We start from the raw sequence: 24,509 nt of genomic DNA on the forward strand, positions 1-24,509 counted from the left end.
GCCTAAGAATGGTATCGTCGTTCATCTTGTCCTTTGAGAAAAAAGCAGCAGAGGAGTGATGCAAGAGCCCAAGGAGGACATAAGAATTTGACCGTGTCTCAGTACCCTCAGACATCAGTGAACGTTCCTTGTCCCCCATTTGTAGTTTCCAGTCCACCAGCTTGAAAGCCCCATAATGCAGCTCTTGTCCCTCTTATTTGCAGCTGTGCCACAGGCTATCTATCGGGGTGTGGCGCATAGTAGGAGCCATGGGGTTTTGTGGAACAAAGTTATTAGTCTCCTCCATGTCCTTTTGGTATGTTTTCTTTTATGGTCCTGACAGAGGGACTAAAATTCCTCTGTAGAAAATTAAACGTGATGACTCAAGATCTTTACAATGGAGGCCAGATCTCGGCTCTACAGAGCCCAAGATGCTCAGGAAACACCTGGAGATACTGTTTTCATGTGGGTCGTGCGTGGAGAGCTATGAGTGCGGAAAAGATGGACATGCAAAACCTCTGCCCTCACACTAAGGAGAAAGGGACCCATAAACCTGGCGAAAACGCGCTACTCTGGAGAGAATCAGCTGCTCCCCGCACCATGGATTTGGTGGGACAAAAGATGTGCAGTATTCCTTGTAGACCAAAAGGGCTCCTTGAATGAGAGGAAGCTAGTATGAGGTGGCCCCAAAACTTCACCGATAGGGCTCTTTGCTCAGAGATGAGGAGAAGCTGGTGAGTTCAGCTCAACATGGGCTCCTCCATTCATTCCTTCCCCCCAACACTTGCCGAGCCCCCCCGGGAGCTGGTGACACACAGGTAGCCATCCTAATCACCTGGGGATGGCCCCATGTTCCTGGACTACACCCCAGACCTGCCAGGCCCAGGATCTGCAACTTTAACAAGTCCCCCAATCATTTTTGCAACCACCAGAGTGTTGAGAACCCCTGGTTCAGCACTTTGCAGGATTCGCCCCATCAATTTCCAGGAAATATACCCTTAAGAAGTAAGGCCCCAGAGCCTGGCGCTGCGGCCACTTGCCGCCACCCTGCCCACCACCCCACACACCCCCTGCACATACGTGCTCCTGACAGTTTCCAGCTGAGTCAGTCCTCCAGCGCCGTGGTGGCTGGGCTGACCAGTTTTAGAGCCACTCTTGCTCCAAGCTGCAGGGCAGAGGCCTATGCAGCCAGCCTCAGGTGGGCCTCGGCTGCCGACACGGGGCTGCCTGATAAATGAGTAATGAAGAGGTTCTGACCCCACTTGGTCCTCTGCAGCCTCAAGGGGGAAAATCAGTCACACCTGGACAGCTGCTGAAGGCTCCTTAACAGGGGGGTGGGCTGGACAGGCCCTGAGCCCATAAGAGGGGAGGGCAGAGCGGGGCCCGGGCTCATTTGAGGCTGTTGTGTTGGGTGAGGGTGGTCAGCTTAGAGGGTCGTGCCATGTCCTTCCAGAGCCTTATCCATCTGTCCCTGGACAACCCTGAACGTGCCCATTGCATTGTGGGCACAGAAATCTGCTTGGATCTCAGTGGGTAAGGAGCTGAGGGCTCTGCCTGGGCTGGCTGGGGGATGGGTCTGAGCAGGGAGGCTGGCGGCTGGCTCCCTTCTTGGGGCTGCCCCTGGATTATGTGGGGGTCTGGGGTTACCTCCTTTCTCTGCACGTTACCTCTTCGCCCCGCCTTAGCTCAAGGAGCCTCGTTTGGGTCTCTAAGGGCCTCCCAGTCCTGACTCTGTAGGATTCTGATCTAAATTCTGCCTCTGCCCCTCAGGCTGTGGAGCCTTTGAAGCAAGTGCCCTGCCCTCTCTCTGTCCCCTTACCTGTGAAATGGGAGGTGGGAGAGGCTGGCTGGCTGGCTCTCGAGTGAGACTCTTGTCAGTTGGAACTTCAGTGGGGGCGGGGGGGGGGGGTTGGTGCACTAACAAGAGGCCAGCTCTTCCCTGGGGCCACAGCACAGACGTCCCGAGTCCCAGCCATGTTTTTTCCCCTACAGGGATCGCCTGTGGCTCCTTCCTCATTGGGAGTTTATAAATGTAGCTTTAGTAACTTCTAGAGTGTTGGTGGGACAGTAGCGTCTGGGCTGGAGCTTGTGGAAGGGAGGACATGGGGGTTCTTGGAGTGGGAGATAGTAAGAGTAAGGCTGAAGTTGCATTGGGACCCCAAAACCACCCTGACCATAAGTTAGGATGCCTCAGCACCCTCAGGAGAGAGAATGGGGAGCCATCTCCCACCATGCCAGCTGCACCCTAGGCTGAGAAGATGAGACTCTGGTGCCCTAAAGTCTGTCTCTTCGTTGGGAAAACCAGGTGTGCCCCCCAGAAGTGCAAATTCTTCACCATCAGTGGCTCTCCAGGGGTCTTCGTCAATATCCACAACACAGGCCCAGTAATAACCAGTGAGGAGGCTGCCGTGAACCGGTGGTCCCTGTCTGATCCCATGGATGTGCTGGTAAAGATGACGTCCCCCAGCACGGTCATTGACGAGGAAAAGGTAGGCCTGGAGTGGGCGGTGCTAACCCAACTCCTGTGGTCTCCCTCCTGACAGCTGGCATTCCTTGGGCCCTAAGTCTATGACAAATTTGGTGCCAGGTGTTTTTGAACATTTGATCCTTTTAATGCTTGTAACAAAACTGTGAGGTGGGCAGGCACTCCGTGACCCCATTTTACAGACGTGGAAACTGAGGCACTGAGAGGCAGTGCCCTGCCCAAGCCAGTAATCAGCAGAACCAGAATTGAAGTTCAAGCATGTCTATCTCCTCTGTGTGTGCTTCTGACCACAGCACTGCGTTAGCTTCCATAGTAGCTGCTTTAAAAGGCAGGCTTAAAAGGTTTCGGCAGCCGAGCTCAAATGGGCTTTTTGGCTAAGGCGAGTCTTCTGGATGTGGAGATCCTAATGCAACGTAAGAGCTACTGTGCATTAAATGCGTGCTCTCTGCTAGGTACCTTGGCACATTTCAAGAGGTTGGCTTCGCCCCATTTTGCACACGAGGAAACTGAGGCACAGAGTGACCTGTCTAAACCTAAATAGTGTAAGTAGAGTAGGGGCAGATCCAGGAATTCAGCCCAAGTCTCTACCCTTTCTCTTGGGTAAGCTGTCTCCCTAATGGGGACACCTGTGGCAGGTGGGGGTTGATTCTGACCTGTAGGACAGGCCATCAGGCTCATTGTGGGTTAGGCATTGGTGGTGGTTCTGTGTTGGAAACAGATTCCTCGTGCAGAGAAACGAGAACTACCAGGTGCTCTTTAACACTCAATCCCTGAGCCAGCCCCTACCGATTAAATCATCCTAGGGTGGGGTGCTGGCACCTGTAGTTCACAGCTCTCCAGGTGACTCCACTGTAATTCAACAGGAAGAACTATCAAGGAAGCACATTCAGGACTAGGCGACTTGTTGGCAGAACCTGCCGAAGTGGTCTGCTGGGAGTTCGCAGACGGTTCACCTGGGGTGGCAGACGGGTAGTACACATTTATTCTCCATGGCGCACCAAGGGCAGGCAGCTCCCTAAGGGGCAGGTAGTACACTTAGAGGAGAACTGCGCATCTCCCAGGTGAGAATTGAGGCTGCGATGTGTCCCAGCTGAGCTCAGACACCCTGAGAAGCATCTGCCCAGGGCTCAGCCTCCAGCCCAGTCAGGAGTGGCCTACGGAGTGAAATACTTGACCTCGGAGGGCAGAAGCTTCCATTTAGGAACAAGTGGTCACATGCACGTAAGCGTGGCCTCAGCTAATGGTTGGTTCTCTGGTTTGTGAGGAAGGCCTTGTGGTCAAGGCCAATGGCTGAAGAGCAAGTCTGTCTGAAGCGTAAAGAACCCTCTGGAAGCAGAGGCTGGTCCGGGACATAGGAAAGACGGAGTTCCAAGTCCATTTCCCGCCCCAGGTGTGTCCCACTTTCTTCGGATAAGCAGTTTAACCTACTGGTGGCTCTGCTTTCCCATTGCCTACCTCACGGGTGACAGGTGGAATCCCAGGAGGGCAGGTGTAGTGGGGGAGGGTATAGAAGATAGTTTAAAGCTTGACCTCTCGAGCCGGACAGCCTGGATCTTCGATCCTGTGGCACCCCTTTCTGGATGAATGGCATGGGACAAGTCCCTTGATCCCTCTGCTCTTGGGGATCCCTCATGTCCCTTGATCCCTCTGCTCTTGGGGATAGAGCCACCTGGATGGTTATTGTGAGACCTAAGCATGGAAGTGCTTGGAGTGGTCGTGGCGTGTGAAATGGGTTATTCTCAACTAGTCCCAGTTACAGCACAGTGGCCTTGTACCGCGCTCACAGCAAGACATCGGAAGCTCAGAGGCTGGAATGTGAGACCAAGGTCAAGGCCCAGGCCCTGCTCCCGCCCCCATCCTCCAACATCCCCATGGGTGCTGGGTGCTGTCTCCGCAGGTTTTGGTCTCATACTATCAGCCTGATGAAGAGGTCCCCGTGGCCACAGCTGAGCTCTACCTCACTGGCGTTGGTGAGTACTATTCCCCACCGTTAGCGAGGAGGGGTGGGCTTAGCTGACACCAGAGGAAGGAGAAGGGGCTCGCCCTGTAATGAGATGCCTTCCATTCCTTGATGGATTCATTGCCTTCCTTCCTTGATGGATTCTCTCAATACACCCACTCCCTCCTCAGAGCTCGGCCATCTCTCTCCCACCCTCACTGCTGACCCAGTTCTCTGAGAACAGACAGTGGAGCTTCCACATGCTCCCACCTTCTCCCCGTGTCTGGTGCCAAAGTTAATGCTACCACACTAGATCCTTTCCCCTCTCACTCATTCATGGACGTTCCTTTAGTAATTCTTACGATCTAGGAAGCTGCTCCCCCTCCCCTTCTCTTCTGGATCTTTCCAGAACAGGCTATCCTCACTATCACACCTCTTAAGCAATAAGCTGTACTTTTCTCTCTTAAACCTGATGCTATGTTATCTTCAAACTCCCTCCCCACCTCTCTGCCCCTTTTGGAGATATCGCCGCAGCTCAGGTTCTCCCTTTCCCTTGAATCTCGAGCCTACTCAGATCCCCACAATCAGCACTGCATTATTGAGGACCCTTATCGAGGACCCTGACAACTTCCACTTCCCTAAGTGCAACCGTCAACCCTGTCTTCCTCGCCCTCGAGCTTTGTCAGTGTTGAATACAACTCGCTATCCTTTCTCGATGCGTTTCACTCGAAACACCTCAGGGCCCCTGCGCTTGGTTCCCGCCTACCTACGTAGCTGGCCGTTCCTTCCCAGATCCCTTTGCTGGATCCTTCGTTGCATCTCAGCCTGTAAGTGAAGTGTGTCAGGGCTCAGGCAGCCAGAGCCTTGGCTCTGTAGGCTGAAAACTCCCCAAACCCTCTAGGCTGGGACCTCCCGTAAACTTGGCTTAGATATCTGCTGACCTACCATAACTTCTTGAGTGTCTAACCAACGTATCAATACATCCCAAGTTGAGCTGATGCTCTCTGCCCCAAACACCCATTTTTAATTATTTGCCTCATCATAGTAAACAGTTTATCCTTCTAGCTGGTCAGGCCAAAAACCCCGGCGTCACCCTTACTCTTCTTTCAGCCTGTGTCGTTCTGTGTACCTTAAGTTTAGCTGGAACCCAGCTACTCACCACTTCCAATGCTCTCTGCCTGGTCCAAGCCACTGTCATCTCCTGCCTGTGTCCTGTTCCCCAGTGGGGTGCCCTGCTCCATCCTTGCCCTTTTAAAGATCCAATCTTGATTCGGCCCCCAGAGCAGCTCTGTAAAAGGATAGCAGATAATGTCTCCTCAGATCAAGGCCTCCCACTGCTTCCATGTCCTTGGATTAAAGCCAGCGTCACTGTCACTCGGAAAGCTGACCTGAGCCGGCCCACACCACCTCTAACCTGTGGCCTCTCTCTTCCCCTTGCTCATTGTGCTCTAGTCACACGGGCATCTTTGATCCTTGAACTTGCCACCTTGTACTTCCTAGGTATTCTATTTGCTTTTATCCGAGATATTAACACAGATCCCTTCTGGCCTCCTTCAGGTCTCTGTTCACATTTCAACTGAGAAAACTTCTCTGAGTATCTAACACTGAAACAACCGCCTTTCACTTCCTGGTTTTCCCCTGGCAGTTTGACCATTGGACATGTTTTACTTATTTCTTCCTCCCTTGCCCCATGTGTGCATGTGCGTGCACACACACGCACGTTTACATTTGAAGAAGACAGGACTTGTCTAACTCGCTGCTGTATCCCTAGGACCTAGAACAGTACCTGGTTTGTAGCAGGCATCTATCTGGTCCTGAGAGTCGTGCCAAGTGCTAAGTATACAGCAACAACCGAGGTCTGTTCCCACGGTGCTGACATTCCAGTTGACAAATAGCATGTCAGATGACAAAAGTATGAACAAACAGCCTTACAGTGGTCAGTTGTGTGGTGGGGCGAGGGGTAGAAGGTGGAGCCTAAGGCAGTGATTGAGCCTCTCTGGTGACACTTGGGCAGAGCCTGGATCCTTGAGGTCTAAAGGGGCTTGTGATTGCCACGTATCGAGCCCTTCTATGTCTTAGAGTGCCAAGAGCTTTCCAGAAGGCTAGGGAAGTGGGTCTCTCCAGGTAGGAGTCAGCTGGGTAGACGCCAACAGTCACAAAATGGCATCATGATCACAGTGGACTTGTTTTGAGTTCCTAAGGGGTTTAGGGAGACACATGCATGCTTGGGCCTCTCCAGGCTGGCTCACAAGAGGTGGTCATCTGTCTCTGAGGGACTGTCTTCTGCTAAGTCAGCAGCACGGCTGAAAGGCTGGATGGCCCTGCTGCAAACCTCGGGCAGCCCTGGGCAAAGGGCTACAGCTCCAAGGCTCCATCCAGCAGGTCCAGGGGGCTGAGAACTTTCCTTCCTGTTGCAGCCGTCTCCCTGGATGTGGACATCTACCGCAATGGGCAAGTCGAGATGGCAAATAACAAACAGGCTAAGGTGAGGCTGCCAGGGGCAGGGTGCAGGCCTGGGGCCCCCGAGCCAGACCTGGCCCACAGCCTCCCTATTCGACCTTCATAGTGTCACCAGTCAAACTGCTGCCACTGAGGTCAATTCCTAGCTTTTGCAAAAAACGAGAATGTCTGGTGACCCTAGGTTCCTATCCTAGCCTGGCTATATAGCCCCCCGGAACAGGGTTACATGCCCCTTTCAGATGAGACATGTCTCTTCTATGTGGCCTCAGTCCCTACTTCCCCTAACATCGAAACATGGCAGAAAATGGGCAAGCCCATCTCTAGATATTTGTCCCCCTTCCTCTTGGCACACTTACCCGATGTTACTTTCCTGTTCCTATAAGGGGCTTGAGGTGACAAATTCTGACCTAGGACTGATCTAGAAGTCCCTGTCACTCTGGAGAAAAGGCTTGACGCTTCCCCTGATGCAGGTAGCTTCTGGAAAGCAGGATTTGCTCGACATCTTCCTGAAACAACATTCCTGTCTTTGCAGAAAAACTGGGTCTGGGGCCCCAAAGGTTGGGGTGCCATCCTGCTTGTGAACTGCAGCCCCACTGACATGGGCCAGCTCATAGACAAAAAGACCACAAGGGTGATCTTTTCAGAGGGTAAGAAAGAACTGGCCACTGTCGCTACCTTTCCTCCTGGGCGTGGCCCTACCCTGGGGCTTCACTTCTCTACCCCTCAGCAAACACAGATTCCAGGCTGATGTCCTCAGTCTGGGCCGATCAAGTCCCTTGTCGATGGCTTGAAGCTTATAAGTGGGAAGCAAGAGGACACATGATCCCATGAGAAGAGGATGGGATCTAATGTCAGATAACGAACTCTTATTTCCTGGCTGTGAACTTGAGCATGTTAACTTCCCCGGTCTTGGTTTTGCCATCTGTGAAATGGGCATAACACAGTCAGCCTCATAAGGTGGTTGAGAAGACTAAATGAAGACACAAAGGGGTATGGAGACTCTTCCTAAAGACCCTCTCATAGCCTGGGGCAGGAACCCTGACTGTCTCAGGCAAAAGCAACCTTGGATTTGGTCCTGACTGGTGGTTGGAAGCTAGGTTCTAGTCTTTGCAGTAGAACAGATGTCCTGATTCACACCAAGAATGGAGGGGAACCCTTGCTGAACTGACCACCCCAGGCCCTGTTCTAGGTGTTTGTGGGGACCATCCTTATTACCGGAAGGGGTAAATGCCATCCTCACTCAAAATAAAGGGGGACCTGAAGATTGCAAGTTGCCTGTAGCCCTGTAGGGAGCAAGATGTGATGCAGGCCTGGGCCAGAGAGGGAGGCAGAGGGTCCTCAGTGCTTCAGTATATAAGCTCCCAATCCCTGGAGCGCTGGCCTCCGGACGCCCTGAACCTTTTGCCTTGTCTCTTGCTCAGAAATCAAGAGTCTGTCCCAGATGACACTGAATGTTCAAGGACCCAGCTGCATTTTAAAGAACCATCAACTGGTTCTCTACACCTCCGAGGAAGAGTCGGAGAAGACCAGAGTCTACCGGCCTCAAGGTGAGTGTTCTGGCACCAACTACAGCTTTGTCTACTCGCTCACCTCCAGGTGAGATCTCCAGGGTGAGCTGTGGCCACCCCCCCACCCAACAGGGTCCCCCTCAGAAGCCTGCTGGGAATCTAGAGGTGCAGGTCAGGGTCTATTGTGGCCAGACGTGTATCCTGAGGATTGTCTGGCTGTCACTGTCACCAAGGACTGTCGTGAGTCATTGTACCTTCAGGCTCCAGTTTCCCCATTGGAGCCAGTGAGAGTGCCTCCCCTTCACAATTTTCGTATCTGGAAGAAGAGAAGTGCATAATAACTAAAATGATAGCTATTGCCTTAAACAGATTAGATAACGTCTTCTCCCAATTACGCCTGCCAGATGAATCCATCTTCATTTCTTCACCATGACTCCACTATATTAAGTTTCCAGAATTCAGAGCAAGAAGCCAGTGGTAGCTATGCTAGCACATCCATCCCAGGAACCACACCACACACTGCTACCTTCAGCCCTCATCAACCTGGCAGGCAGGTGGTATGTCCCTGTTCTAGAAAAGCTTTAAAGGCTGTTGGTTTAGAAAGCGAACCTGTTCAACTCCAGCAACATACCCTTGAACAAGTCTTTTGACTTCCCTAAACAGGGTTAGTATTCAGTGCCTCTACATTCCTTAAGTTGAGATTTAACTCTTTGCTTCTGGAAGCATTCGCCAGTATGCTACCCTGTTTTGGAAAACCCTGTTTCGCTTCAGCTGGGCAACTGGCAAACCCTGTTTATAACAGACCACCTCTGCCTCCGCTACTTTCTCAGCTGTGGTCGGAGGGCCTTAGCTCAATCTTCCACTCTCTCTCTTCTGCAGACCATAGGTCACAGCTGGACGTGGAAGTGACCTGGGACTAGCCAGAAAAGGCAGCCCAGGTTGTATGTGGTCCTTCTGCTTGTGGGTTAGGAGTGAGGCTTAGATACCCATGTGGCCAGGCCTGGTTCAAGCCATGAGGGCTGCAATGACCCTGGGAGGCCCTCCAAGTACAGACAACTCGGACTTGCGCTGGGCCAGGCTGAGCTGGACAGGGCAGTCCTTGGAGCCAGCTCAGGACGTCGGCGAGTCACACAGCCTACTAAATATGCCACCTTCATAACGTGTACATTGAGCTACCCACCTGTTATTTTTGTGTGTTGTTTTTTTACTTAAAAAAAATTACTCAAGAATCTAGGTCAAGGATACACAGCCCACCGTGTTTTAACAAGCCCTCCAAGTGATTCTGAATGAGCTAAAAGTTTGAGAACCACTAGTCTATGAGATGTAGCAAAGGAGGTTGAGCAGATGCCTCCAGATAAATAGCCAGAGCATAACATTCTAGAAACAAAGGAAAAGCCTTCACAAGGGCAGTGATCAACCGTGGCGGGTGCTGTTGATGGACTAATGAGATCACTGGTAAAATCTTGGTTTTCAAAATAACGGTCATTAGTGAGTTTGGCTGTTATCCCCACTGTTCTTCGCAGACTCAGGCAGGCAGCCACAGTGCATATAGACCCTGGAAGGGACTTTCCATACAGGGAAACGGGAGGGTCATACCTGGGGGGCGTCTCTGAGGAGCAGTGTCTGAAGATAGTAGCACACAGCACATCTGGCTGCAGGTGGGACTCACCCCGTGGAGGTGGGGAAAGATCTCGGAGAAAATTGTAGGAATGAGGACATCATACTCAGAAGAGGGTACAGGACGTGGGAGTTTCAGGACACGAATGAAATAAGTGCTTCTGGATGGTACTGAAGGCTGGCTCTGCGGTTTGGTCATATCTTAAATGTGGTCCTCAATACGGTGGTTTCTCCAGCTGCTCAGGTGCAAGAAAGTCGTACTTGGTTTGACCGAAGTTGGGTCTAGGTGTAGGAGCTGACAGGTGTGCCAGGGGGTGGGTGTAGTGCTGGACCTTGGAATGTGAGAAAGATGAGAAGGGGAGTAGGGCTGGTGGGGAGTGGGGGGATCGGCACTGGAGAGATTTGGGGCTGGGGTCGAAGAATCACTGAGATAAGAGCATTGATGAGCGAAAACGATGGGAAGAAGATGTCAAGTTTGTTTCCAAGGTGATGTCTGGGCCCTGAGCATTGACATTGGCCCCTCAGATGGTGGAGAACTCCAGTCCACTGAAATAGGGTCAAAGAATAGGGGCGACTGCATGGACAGCCTGGTCTGTGGTATAAATAACCATGGCCACAGTAATGGTGGAGACAGGCCAGTGCTAGAATAATCTGCAGAGGATGGTAAGAGGGCAGTCAGGTGCAGCGAGGAAGGGGGCGGCGGCATTGTCTGTGGGATTTCCTTCAAAGGGGACTAGGGTTCTTGAGGAATGAAGAAGTGGTCTAGATATGCCACATGAAGAACAGGGCACCCGCCCCGCCTCTAAGCAGGGTGGTACCTGGAAGGTAGAAAAGGGGAGTGCAGCTCAAATCTGTGTTTGGTCTGTGTCCCGAGGCTTTGGCTCTCAGATGGACAGATGGACAAACAGCCAAGGACCAAGCTAGGGCTGGAGGTGGGGCGAGTTCAGGGGGAGTAAGGCCAGCTCTATGAGACCGAGGGCAGGAAGGGCCTTCTGGCTAAAGGTGACCATGTCGTGCTAAGGCTTCTCACTACTTTTTCTGTCTCCTTATCTGTATAATGGGGATGATATCACAGCACGTGCCTTATAGGGTGAGGAGGCAAATGAGTCTGTGAGCCTCCTCCGGTTCCTGGCACAGCAAGTCCATGATGAAACATTAGCTGTGCTTAAAAACAAGGCAACTAGACAGAGAGGGCCCTCCAGGGGGTCAACCGCAGAAGAACTAAGATGGCTGTTAAGGGGCTTGTAGCAGGCAAACTTGGAACCTTCTCACCCCTACCACTCCATGGTGAATCAGCTTGAGGTGAAGCAGCCACGGGGAGCCCAGGGCCCTGGCACAGTTCAAGGTGCTGAGCCTGCAGCAGCTCTGGGCGGGGCCAAGTGGGGGCCAGCCCCAAGCCAGTCTGTATAGTTGGGAACCCACAGTGCACCAAGCATGCCAGCTGGACCCTCTGCAGTGTGTCAAAAGGGCTGTGCCTCTGCACTGGGAGCTGTGAGCGTCCTGGTGGAAGATGCCACCTTGTCTAGTCTGATTTCCTCGAGGCCAGACTCAGGGCCAGCAGAGAAGCCTCCAAGCAGACTAGAAGCAGGAGCCCCCGGGGGCATTCCCAGCTGGCCCAGCCCACACGTGGCCTGCAGAAGCAGGAGGACTGAGACTAAGCCCACAGCCAGCACCTCCAGTACCTGTAAGGAGGTTTCTCTGCAGAACTACCAGTAGCTAGAATCCTTCCTGAGGGTTATAGCCCCACTTAGGCCATTGCTGTGCTGCAAACCAGAGCAAGAGGCCAGTGAACCAGAACTGTGCCTATGCCCTGAGGGTGGCCGTGGCCACAGCAGCCATCAGCTGGCATGTTGGAACTGGAGACTAAGGCAGTCGGCACCTGCTATGTATGAGGTCTCAGGAGGACAAGGTGCCCAGATCCTTCAGGATCTTGGGGGCCAAGGTAAACCTAGACTTGGGGTTTCTTAAAGTCGGAATCCATCCAGAGGCGGTGAGAAGCAGCAGTCCTCAGGACCGCAGCTGCCACACAGGGATGGGTCAGGAGAACGGGACTGTGGCAGGAAGGCCAGGTAGGGAGAAGTGGTCTGGGTGGGGAAGCTTGATGGCCCTGGGTCAGGGTGACATCTGGACATGGAGAATGGGTTGATTTGGGATTGAATTAACCGGAGACAGCCAGTATGGTCAGCTTCCTGCTGCTCTCCTGTGTGTGGTATTTCACGATCTAAGAGGCTAGAGGGAACGGGCTCTACCTATCTATACAAGAACTTTTCTCACCTTCAGAAACCCTCACTGGAAGCCTGATCCACCCAGTAGGCAGTTCTCACTGACGCTTCCTGGTGCTTAGACAGGCAGTGTTGGACTTTTCGGATGAGCCCGCCAAGTCCACCTTTGCTCACCATCTCTAACCCTTACGACTTGACCAACTTTTGGGATAAGGTCATGTAAATACATGGAATAGCCTACTGTGAGTCTTGGCCCTAGATTGAGGGCCCTGAAGGCAGGCATTTTTATGAGTCCCAACTCCTGGCATGTGATAGGCCTCTGAAGGATGTTTAGGGACATTTCTGGTCCCTAAACACTAGAAATGTAGGGGCAGAACAGCCAGCTGGGCTCCCGCTCTCCTGGAGCTCCTTGCCTGGCTTCTGATATGAGGAAGCAGCCTGTACCCTGGGCCCTCGGGTGTGGTGACAGCCGGTCTGTCCCTTCTCTCCCTCCTAGAAGATGGCTCCAGCACCTTTGAGTTGGTGCTGGGGCCTGGCCGGCACACCTACACCTTTGCTCCCCTCGAGAGCCACTTGAAGGAGACCTTCTACGTTGAAGCTTTAGAGTTCCCGTCCGCCGACTTCTTTGGCCTGATTTCCTACTCTGTCTCCCTGGTAGAAGAGTCTCAAGACCCGGTAAGTCCCTGAGGAGACGCTGCCCTTGGGAAGGGACATCTCCCTGCGCTGGGAGGAGGAGAGGGGAGGACAAGACTTGGTGGGTAGAGCCAGAGTTTCGTGCCGCTTTCAGGAGAAAGAGCTGCTGAGGACAGGTGAGCACATCTGGAGGCGGGCTGGACTGAGTGTCTAGAGGCCTTGGGGGGATGAGGAGAGGATAGATGTGGAACCCGGTCATGGAGGGGACCATGTTTTCCATTGCAGTCAATTCCAGAGACCCTGGTATACAAGGACACAGTAGTATTTCGGGTGGCTCCTTGCATCTTTACCCCTAGCACCCAGATGCCTCTAGAGGTCTACCTGTGCAGGTAAGAATCCTTCAGGCTGCCGTACCTAGTATCCCCTTCCATCCGTCTGCGGGCAGCCAAGTGAAGAGGAGTAGACTTCTCACCAGGAAAGGGAAATCCTGCCACCGGAGCTGCCTGGTCCCCAAGACAGGCATCCGTGTGAGTCTGAACACCTAACAAGGCGAGTGATGGAGCAGGAAATGTGAGGTCCCTTCCCTGGTCTTGTGGGAGACCAACAAGCAAACAGCGTGACTTCAGGTATCAAGTGCCATCAAGTTGTGTAAAAAGGAGGAGAGGCAAGGACACGCGTATGTTCTGGGGGCAGCAGGAGGCCTATAGAGCCAGAAGAACGCAGGTGAGAGGAGGACGGGAGGGAGGATGGGGAGGACGGAGAGGAGGATGGGGGGAGGCCAGCAGGGCCTCATGGACTCTGTGTGCCAGGCCATAGCTGCTGGGGCTGCAACAGGCCCCAAATACAGTGGTTTAAAGTTACCGTCCTCCCACCTAACTGCCTGTCCTCCCACTGTCACTTAGGGGCCCTGGTTCCTTGGTCTCATGATGCTTTTCCCTGGTGGCAGCGTTATCTCTGTGACGGAGGTTGGGCACAGGCCCTTCTGAGGCCCAGCCCATGGGAAAGGGGAAGAGCCAGTGTCCGGGCAGAGCTGCCCATTTGTCACTGTTGGCATCTGGAAGTCTCCTGAACAGCTCTGCTCATGTGACAACAGCCTGAAGAGGCATGGAGCCACATGCAGCTGAAGGGAGACGGGAAACAGTGTCTAGCTGGGTGGCTGTGCACCTAAGGAGAAGGGTGAAAAGGGCACTGGCACAATCCAGCCATATGGAAAATCGGGGGTACAAACAAGAGGAAGGAGGCCAGTTCAGCTATTACAAGGGTGGGCCAGACATGGCAGTGGCTCAGGCCAGGAGAGAGCACAGTGGTTAGATCCAGGATTGCTTGGAAGGTAGATCTCCCCTTGCCCCAAATTAGCTGATGCATGGGGTGCAAAGAAACAAGAGTGACCCCTAGGTTTGGGGTCTGCAATGGGGTGCATGGTGGTGCCACTGCCTGAGGTAAGATAGAATCAGTACTTAGGTTCTAGGGACTAAAAGCTGGAGGCACTGGTTGGGTTTCTAAGAGTCTGGAGCTGAAGGTAAAGTTTGGAAGCTTGAGACAAGTCTGGGTGCCCCTGGCACATGGAAGGTGTTCAAAGCCATAGGCCTCGCTGAGCTCATCGGAGGAGTGAGGACACACGGGGAAGATGCCTGAGCAGTGAGGAGTTACCTAGCACTCGACTCTAGACCACAATCTAGCAAGGGAGCCTGGGAAGGAAGAGGAAGTTCGGATGAAACCCAGGAGAGTGGAGACCCCAAGGTTGAGAGAGTGATGCCAGGGAAGGAGCCAACTGTGGGAAACTCTGAGAAAAAGATGCCCCCTGGGCTTGGCAAGACGAAAGTCACTGCAGAAAATCCCTAAAGGGTGGGTGTGAAAGCACAAACAGGGCTGCACTGAAGGAAGAATGGAAAGGGAGTACTTTGCAAAACTCCAAAGAAATGGTCTGAAGGAAAGAAGCTAAAGGGGGATATGGAGCTGAGGGAAGGGGGTTTCTGTTTTTTGATTTTTTAAGGTAGGAAGTAAAGAATAATGCTAAGGAATGATCCAGCAGAGAAGGAAAAATGATAGGGAAAAGGCAGCTGGGGATCCAAGCTGGTTGGATGGGTATTCAAGTCCAGTTGGCCTTAATAGGTACAAGGACAGCTCACCAGGAGTGACAGCCCAGAGAATGGACTAAGGGACCGTCAGGATGGCGGTTCGGTGTTAAGGACCCGCTTAGGTTGCTATTTAGACCAGTCACCATGGACTGTTCTCCACCTATATTCAGGAACTTGGATTCTAGGAAATAAAGGCAGAACTGGGTCTAACTAGGCTTGGGGGTTTGCCAGGCAAATGAACCCAGGTAGACGATGGACAAGGGTATAATGATTATGGTGCATGGTAGACTCAAAGGTGAAGAAACAGGATGATGGGAATGAAAGCCGGTAAGAGCCAGAGGTCCCAGTGAGGTCAAACTGCTGGCTCAGGTGGGGCAAGCAGGAGATGGAGGTAATGGAACCAAATGTTAGATGAAGATCTCAGAGGTGGCGTGACCACTGGGAAGGGAGAAACTAAGATCTGTCAAGTCATGGATCTAAAAAGTCCGTGGTGGCCTGAAAGCGGTAACACGTGGCAAGGAGGAGCTCCTCCCTCCTCCGGGCCCATCGAGGTAGAGAAGAAGAATAGCTCTTCCCTGGGAGGGCTGCTGGGGAGTGGTGTCTTCAGAGGAATGCCGAGTTTCAGAATGAGACAGTAAAGGGAGGAGCTTGAGGGATTTTGCTGGTAATAGACACCCACACACCAGATCTTTCTACTTTGTCATTTGTATCTGAAGACAGTTTGTTCACTCACAGGAGCCATCTGCTGAAACCCTGATCCTCTAGGAGCCTCCCATAGGGGTGGTGTTCAGGCACGGCTTGACCCAGCGTAGCCACCGATGGCCCATGACACTGAGACTACACACCCTTCCCCCAGCACACATCCTCAGACTGTTCTAGACCTTGTCAGGCTGATCAGCTCCCTAGAGCCTTGTCTGGGCAGACCCGAGAAATTGGTTCTTTGAAATAGGAACATAGAATATCAGTGCAAGTCTAGAGCAGGATTAGAATCCCAGTGTGGACACCTCCCAATAGTATGATCTTGCTGGTGTTCAACTCATGAGAATCTATTTATAAAATGGGTGATCTTTTCAAACAGCGTCTAACCTCACTGTTGACCTCCAACGAGCACAGGTACATTGTAGACTGTATGGTGGTGGTAAGATCCCAGGGTTCTGTGCATGATGACACTAAGATCCTAGGGTTCAAGACCCAACCCCTGCCACCTGTACAAATGACAACCGTATTGACCCTCTCAGGGGGGCACCCAGCTTCTTGGCTTCTCAGGGGAAAAATAGAGCCTCCTTGGGGCGAGCAGAGTCAGCCCTCTGGGTAGACTGAGGTAGGAGAGCCTGGCATGGCTCCCAAACTGCCTGGGTCGGGGGGTAGAAGGTGCATGTGGAATGTGACTGCAGAGTGAGGCCAGCAGGGTGCTAGGCCACCAGAGTGGGGACTGATACTACCAGTTCTTGACCTGACTCTGCCGTGAGCTAAACCGAGTAATGCTGGGTAAGACCACCTCTGAGCTATCAGCTTGTGCTCTGTGGCGTGGGGGGCACAGCCACTCTGCTCAGCTCGTGGGTGGGGGCATACTCTCTCCTGACCAGAAGGAGGTGCCCCCTCCACTGGGACAGTGACGTCACGACCAATGGGGGAGTCTCAAAGGCCTTCCCAGAGCTGGCTTACCTCCCATGCAGAGAGCTGCAGGTTCAAGGTTTCGTGAGCGCGGTGGTGGAGCTCAGCGAGAAGAGTAACAGCCAGGTGGCGTCTGTCTACGAGGACCCCAGCCGCCTGGGCAGGTGGCTCCAGGTAACACCCCACCTGGGGAAACCTGCCTGTGGGGGAGGGGCAGGGGAGAGTCCACGCGGTCCAAACAATGGAACTGCATAGACTTCCAGTCAACCTTCTCAGCAAAGCTAAGCCTACCGAGAGGAACCTGGGTCTTTAGGACTTCGGTGGAGGCACAGATGACCCGACTTACCTAAGTCATAGCCACTAAGGAATAGAGCTTAGAGTCCAGCTTCCTCCCAATCCGGAAAGCACGTGTTCAAGACCACAGAACACTTGACCTTGACCCCTCAGCATCTGAAGGGTCTGGCGCTTTCAGCTGTGGGCTGTCCGAGCCCAGGCTCTGCTCCAGCGTCCACCCTGACCGTGGCCTTGCGGTCCGGTGCTCTATTCTCCACAAAGAGCTGGGTGGTTACTACATGCTGGGTACCATTCTAAGTACTAGAAATAAGAGAATGGTACCAAGATTGCCCTACACCTGATGGACAGAACTTGAAGCACCATGAAAGCCGGGGAGCAGGATGATGGAGTGAATTTCTAGACCAAACCAGGCGGTTTGGGTGGTCGGGAAAATCTTCAAATTCAGGAAACAAGGAGATGGCCATGCAAAGATTGGGGTTGCGGGCAGATTAGAACTCGGAGCCCTGTGGGCAGAGGCAACACTGATGATCACAGCGTGGGGTGCTCTTGGAGGATTTGAGGAACAGAGGGCGGGTACGGCTAGATCCCAGTGAAGAGGTCAGAGATAGGTCAGGGCTGGATCAGACGGTAGGGACCTCTTAAACCAGGGTAAGGAACAGAGCCAAATCCAGAGCAAGAAGGGGTGACATCAGATGGTCCGAATCCGGTGTAAATGTTCTGATTTACGTTTGGAAAGAGCCCTCTAGCTGAGAAAGGGTAGAAGAGGTTTCAGGAAGGGGCAAGAATAAAGGAGAAATTGGCTGGAGGGCATGGCAGTAGCTCGGGGAAGCAATCATGGTGGCTTCCTCCAAATGTCACTAGCGATGAGTCTCCTCAGAATGTGTTTTAGAGATAAAGCCACCAAGGTCTGTATGTGAATTGGGTACAAGAGACGAGGTGAGGAGGAATCTAGGTGATGTACCTTTTAAACTCGACAAACAGGATAATGGGTCAGGAAAAGCCCCCAAGAAGGGGTTACGCCTGAGCTGAGTTGGTAGGAAAGAGGGGGTTCTTGTCTGTCTCCTCTCTGGAGGTGGCCCAGGTAGAGGGAGCACTGTGGCTGGCAAGCTGGAGACAGACAGGAAAGCAGCTGATGGAGCGGGGACTTCACAACTTGTTTTCCTGTCTCCTCCAGGATGAGATGGCCTTCTGCTACACCCAGGCTCCCCACAAGACTATTTCCTTGGTCCTCGACACCCCTCGGGTCCTCAAGCTCGAAGATTTCCCCATGAAATACTCACTGGTGTGGGGCTCGGTTTGGCTGATCTGAACTCCTTCCAACCTTTCAGGCCTGGTGCCTGCCCAGAAGTGATGGGGTGCCAAGAGAGAAGGCCCGGGTGGCCTCTCGGGGAAGGGGGTGGGGGAGCCTACCTGGGAATCTGGATTAGGGGTAACACTGGGGCTTAAACCCCATCCCTCCTAACACCCCCACCCCGGCTGGGTCTCTTTCCAGAGCCCAGGGGTTGGCTACATGATCCAATGCACCAAGGACCATCGGGTGGCCAGCATGGATTCCATTGGGAACCTGATGGTGTCCCCACCTGTCAAGGTCGAAGGGAAAGAATATCCTCTAGGCAGGATCCTCTTTGGCAGCAGCTTTTACCCCAGGTGAGGCAAGAGGCCAAGGGTGACCAGATGCCTTAAAACTAAAGGAAGAGACCCTGGTAGTTCACCTGGCTCCCCAACTGCCATGTGACTCAGCAGGTCACCTGCTCTGGACCATTCCTTCAACTCTCAAGTAAGGTTGTTTGAGTCTTTGATTCGTGTAGAAGACGAAAGGGAGAAGAAGCAGACAAACGATTCATGCTTTGAGTGGTGATTCCAGCTTCTAAATGACAGCATGCTAAATTTGGCTAGCCTAGTGACCCAGCAGGCTGTCCCTTCCACAAGACATGTGGTTGGACTTCGTGGTGGCCATCAATCTAAGGCGAGAAAATACCTGTGTCCCAGGGTTCAGCCTGTCTCTAGAATCACTTGGCTCAGTCCTGAGTTGGGCCAGAGTAAGGGATTCTTAATAACCACCCCCTCCCCCGTGGACCAGCCCCTTGAGCCCAGCGGTTAGAGCAGCCGGTGACCTGAAGGTAGCATGACACTCAGTAGTAGGCGGCCAGCCCGGGCCATGCTGGCTCAGAGGCTGTTCCTCTCATCATCCCTTTAGCAAGGAGGGCCGGGCCATGAGTAAGGCTCTCCGGGACTTCCTCTACGCCCAGCAAGTGCAGGCGCCGGTGGAACTCTTCTCAGACTGGCTGATGACTGGCCACGTGGACGAGTTCATGTGCTTCATCCCTACGCACGACAAGAGTGAGGGCAAAAAGGTCTGTGTTGGGGACTGGAGAGGGTGTCTCCTACCTTCTTTTGGAGACCCTTGGAAGCTCCTGGAGGGGAAGCGAGTGTCTGAGCCCAGTTCTGTCTCCAAGGGCTTCCGGCTGCTCCTGGCCAGCCCCAGCGCCTGCTACAAACTCTTCCAGGAGAAACAGAAGGAAGGCTATGGGGACATGCCTCTGTTTGAAGAAGTGAGGGAGGATCAGCTCCTTTCTAACGGTAAGGGACCCCACCTCGACACACACACACACACACACCCCACCTCTCCCCGCTCCACCCCCCAGGGCGGAGACCCATCCCTTCTTCCCCAGATATCCTTTCTAGAAAGTCATTTTTACTTTGTTCTTCCTAGTGGAAAGGATCCGAGGGAAGCATAAAAGCATGACATGTACTGTGTTAGAACACCTTGTTCTAGTTTAGGGCTATTCTGGTGGTGTTACAACAGCACAGGTAGGTCAGCCAGAAGTTCTGGGATGGCTGAGAAGCTGCTAGAATGTATGTGAGAGGGACTCAGCACCTCCATGACTCCACGTGGGGGGAAACGCAGCGGCTAACACTGGTGTCTGGAAGCGCTCGGGGGATGGTAGGTTAAGTACCCGGGCATTGGGACTTCAGGGGTCCTCTGGTCCCCCTTAAGGAAAACACAAGTGGACCAGCAGAGTTTGTGTAGCTGGTGCTATGCAGTTCTATTCTAAACGTGTGGGGACCCAGGAAGGGAGCGGGTGTTGGCAAGTTCTCTAGACCTTGGCTACTCAGTGTGGTCTGGGGGCCAGCACTTGGCACCACCTGGGAGCTTGCTAGAAATGCAGGATTTCGGCCCCACTTGAGACCTCCTAAATCAAGCTTTGGGGTGGGGCCTGGAAATCTCGCGGCCCTAGAAGCACTTACGGAAAGTGACATTTACCGAGCGGGAACCGCATGATCACGTACCACATGCGAAACGGGGTTACCTCAGCGGACTTGGGCATCCCCGTTCTAAAGACGAGGCAACTGAGGAACAAAGTTAAATGACCTGGTCACAATCACAGGTAGGAGGTAGACAGGTCGTACACATCAGAGTGTACGGAAGTGCCCCGGTGAAAGATGAGTGGGGCTGAAGTCACCTGTTAACCTGTTCAAGCCTGCCTCCCTGAAAGCAGGGGCTCCCCCTCCTACTGGAGGCAATGGCCGGTGGCAGTAAAAGTCCCGCCTGGACTTTCATGGACCCTGTGAAGTCCCAATATGACATGTGACCTAGCTGGGTCCCTGGAGATGAGCCAGGCCACCCACCATAATCACAGGGCCAAAAATACACCCCATCGGCTGTGCCCAGGGCTCGAGTCTGCCCGGCCCCGGCCAATGTTGCCTGCTGCCTAGCCGAAAGGACTGCCTGTCCTCTCCTTCCTGCAGGGCGGGAGGCCAATACCATCAATCAACTTCTGGCTGATGAAAACATGAGAAAGCAGAACGCCTATGTGGAGGTAGGGGGGCTGCCAGAGGTGTGGGGGATCTTCTCCAGAACGTGGAGGGAGGCACTGACAATCGGAACGAGTTCCTAACTGAACAACTAGTATGGCCCCGGCATCATGCGAGATGACTCACGCTAATCCTGGACGTAACCCTGTGATGGAAAACCCATGACAGTGGGGCTCAGAGTAAAGTCACGAGCCTAAGCCCATGAGTTGGGGAATTGGGTTGGAACCCATGGGACTGTCAAGTTCATGCTTTACTCACTGAGCTGCTCAAGGTGACTTGCGTCTGACCAGAAAACAGTGCCTGTAGCTCAGCATCTCCTGGCAGAGGGACCCCCGCCCCCTAAGAAGCTCTGAGTACCAGAGACTTAGAGACAGACCGGGGTCTTCTCAATGCTCAGACCCATCAGCTTGGTGTTCAGAACCGCCCGGCACCTCAGATCTCTGAAAATGGGGACCACAGGCTGTGAGAAGCACACGAGTTCCTGGAAGAGATTACCTAACTTCTAGCAGGGAAGCCAAGTCCTGGAGAAGGGCAGTGACTCGCCCAGGGTCACATGGCAGCACAAAGCTGCCTTGCCCACTGGGTCCTCATGGTTTGTGGCCAAGGTGTGTTCAGTGCCACAGTGCACCGGTGTCCTGACCTTGGTGCAAACAGGGAAGGCCTCCTGGCACCACAGGGTGGGAACGGACCAGGTATGGGGTCAAAACAGCCCCAGGGGCATCCTGGGTGTGGTGGTGGTGAGCCCTGTGTCAGAGCAGAGAAGTGCTTGTGTGTTGGGCATTAGCTGGTATGAGAAGGGAAGCGTCCTGAGTGGCGACCACTGCTTCTATCCCTTCCTAAGGAAGGAAGCAGAGTGCCTGGGTCTGAGGACTTATTCAGACCTTGCCCAGGTCCCTGACTCGGGCTACGATTGGCAGCCAAAGGGGCCACATGCTACAGTCGAGTTCGAACTATTAGCTGCCCCAGCGCTCACTAGCTGTGAGATCTCGGCCCCTCAAGAACAGGCCTTTGCTCTAAGCCCCCACTTCCTCTCAGAAAAAGGGAGCTGCGTCCACTTGATCAGAGGGCGGGCATGCACTCAGGGCTCCAGCACGCGGGGAGCGATGGAAAGATGGGGGCTGCTTCAGGCCATTACTCACCATTGCCAATGACCTCAGTTCTCTGCTGCCCTCCCTGCAGAAATGCGTTAACCTGAACCGTGACATCCTGAAGAGGGAGCTGGGCCTGGTGGAGAAGGACATCATCGATGTCCCACAGCTCTTCTGCTTGGAGCAGCTGACGAATGTCCCCTCCAGCCAGCAGACCGAGAAACTCTACGCGAGGCCGTACTTCCCCAACCTGGTGAGGGGCACAGTGGTGGCCTGGGTGTCCCCTGGGTGCGGGAATGAAAGGCTGTTCAGCCAACTCGCGCTGCTCCCTTGACATATGTGGTGCTGGACTAGAAGTGGGGGTACAGCAGGCAGTGGCGTCTGAGAGGAAGTGAGGCGGAGGGAGGACCCTCTGCAGGGAGCAGGGCTCAGGTTGGGGGACTTGCCCAGCAGTGTCCACAAGCTGGGCCCTGGGCTACTCCCCAACCTTAGGGGTAGTCACTGCATGGCCCACCTTTGACAGGGAGGCTGTGCTCCCACCAGAGTTGAGAGGGCCAAGCCATCTGATGGCTGAGACGGGGTCTTCCTGTCCCCGTATTCCGTGTCCAGGCCAGCAGCACCAGGAACATGTATGTTCTCACTCGTAGTAACACTATTCCTATGCAGAATAGGTGAGACGGAGGGGAGGCAGGTCGTGTAAGAGACCCCTGCTATGCCAAGACTATTTCAACTCTGGCCTACACCTGACCTTTCTCACAACTGTGACCTACCGTGTAGGCTTAGAATGAATTCTGATTTGAGCTCAGTTCCTTAGATACTACCTGCAGACCTCTTTTCTGAGCCCACAGACACAGACCCTGTGTCGCTCCACTACACGTCGCTATCTTTTAACCTTACAAGACCAGTGGGGCCCTCTGGCATGAAACGGGAGACTGTAGTAGGCCCTGGGAGTGAGTGGGAGAAACTCCTTGGAGGAAAAGACACTAGCGTTCAGAAAAACAGACAGGCCAACTGACAAAGCAAGCAATGGGAGAGCATTCCTGTAGAGAGAGAAACAGGACTATGGCACGAATAAGACTCAAGGCTAGAAAGAGAAATGCAGTAGAAGGAAGCGGCAGGACTTCGGTTTTGCTATTGCAAATCGCATGGGGTTCAAGGAGGCTTACGCAGGAGTTGGATTTGACGAGGTTGACTAGTGATGTCTGCATGAGCACAGGGCTGGAGAAGGGGCTGGTATGTGTGCTTGCTCTTCTGGTCTCGTCCAACCAGAGACAGCTGGGTTTTCCCTTACCTAGAGGGACAGGGGCTTTCTTCTTGGCTCCAGCCGGTCCAGGCGTTGCCCATCCCATCTCTCTGACAGCTGCAGGTGATTGTGATGGGCAAGAATCTGGGCATCCCCAAGCCTTTTGGGCCCCAGATCAAGGGTACTTGCTGTCTGGAAGAAAAGATCTGCCAGTTGCTGGAGCCCCTGGGCTTCAAATGCACCTTCATTAATGACTTTGACTGCTACCTGACTGAAGTTGGAGACTTCTGTGCCTGTGCCAACATCCGCCGGGTGCCCTTCGCCTTCAAATGGTGGAGGATGGTACCTTAGACCCAGGCTTAGCACTGCCAGCCTTGCCCCGGCACGAATGGCCCATTGTCACCACGCAACAGTGTTCCGATTCCTTACCCTGTTCGGGGGGCTGGAGTATCAAGACACTACATCCCTTCCTTACTGTTCCTCCATCCCTCAGTATCCAGGGGGGTGGCCATGGCTACCAGCTTGAAACCCTTGGAAAACAGTAGAAATTATCTTCAGCCGAGAAGTGGTTACTAACTACCCATTAAAAGTCTAGTGGTTCTGAATGCATTTCAGCAGTGGCCACCTTGTTTGGGGAAAGGGGTAACAACGAAGAATGGAGAGCTGAGTTGCTGGGACACCTGCCATCAGGCTCTCACTTGTGGGGGGTCGGGACTAGGCTAATGTTGAGTTGCTGTCTCTCCCTCGTCCTTACGTCTTGTCTGTAGTGGCAAGTGGATGAACTTGGATTATTCGAATCCTCTCTTTAAGGCCATCTGTGATAAATGGGGTCTGGAGCTTGAGCTGAAGGTGACAGAGTCCAGGCTGGGGGAAGGGAGAAGGTTCCCCCCTGGGCCTGCTGGGACTGCAGGCCTGGCCAAGGAGGGGTGGGATGGTGCGTGAGCAGCTGGCTTTGGCAGGTAGAGGCTCTGGTCTCCTTGGGGCCTGCAGGTGTAGCCTCTGAGGGACAAGGCACAGCAGGGGCAGGCACAGGTGGACTCTCATCAAGCCTAGTGTCCAAGAGAGTAAATGCCCACTCAGGACCCAGAGCTACGTATTTCCATCTGTCTGCCCAACCCAGTGTTAATGGTACAAGGATGGTATGAAAGTGATTTCGAGAAGCTGCTCCCACCCTGCCCTTCCTCCCGCTGATGGGAAGTACCAAGCAGTCAAGGCGCTTAAAATGAGGCGGATGCCTCCTGGGAGGGGCGGGTCCGATGGCATAAAGCAGCCAGTATCTGAGACTCCACAAACGGTGACCAGTGTTGAAATGTTGCTGGCTGGTGGCCTGTGCAATAGAGCTCAATAGGCCTAGAGGAGCAGCCTGTCAACCTGGGCAGGCAATACCTGGGCCCTCCCTGGAACACACAACTGGCCTCTTGGTGCCACCTGGTGGGCAGCTCGCTGCACTGCCCATAATAGGCCAGTGCTGGCTGAGGGGCACTTTTGTGACCAAGTTCTGGTGACAGTAGGACTCCCTTTTGGGAAGAGTTG

General features: G+C 53.5%; 1 protein-coding gene across 1 annotated transcript; it reads left to right on the forward strand.

Annotated features, from left to right (window-relative positions):
- The first annotated feature begins 1,402 nt into the window (after positions 1 to 1,402).
- Positions 1,403 to 23,327, forward strand: PADI6 (peptidyl arginine deiminase 6). Its single transcript, XM_033115925.1, has 16 exons — positions 1,403 to 1,512; positions 2,285 to 2,468; positions 4,362 to 4,434; positions 6,821 to 6,888; positions 7,396 to 7,510; positions 8,285 to 8,410; positions 12,707 to 12,885; positions 13,129 to 13,232; positions 16,598 to 16,709; positions 18,004 to 18,111; positions 18,322 to 18,476; positions 19,027 to 19,183; positions 19,286 to 19,409; positions 20,580 to 20,650; positions 21,825 to 21,986; positions 23,094 to 23,327. The coding sequence occupies exons 1-16, from the start codon at positions 1,421 to 1,423 to the stop codon at positions 23,325 to 23,327; spliced, it is 2,064 nt and encodes a 687-aa protein (XP_032971816.1). The 5' UTR covers positions 1,403 to 1,420.
- The last annotated feature ends 1,182 nt before the right edge of the window (positions 23,328 to 24,509 follow it).

Source organism: Rhinolophus ferrumequinum, chromosome 9 (assembly GCF_004115265.2).
Source record: "Rhinolophus ferrumequinum isolate MPI-CBG mRhiFer1 chromosome 9, mRhiFer1_v1.p, whole genome shotgun sequence".
NCBI lineage: Eukaryota > Metazoa > Chordata > Mammalia > Chiroptera > Rhinolophidae > Rhinolophus > Rhinolophus ferrumequinum.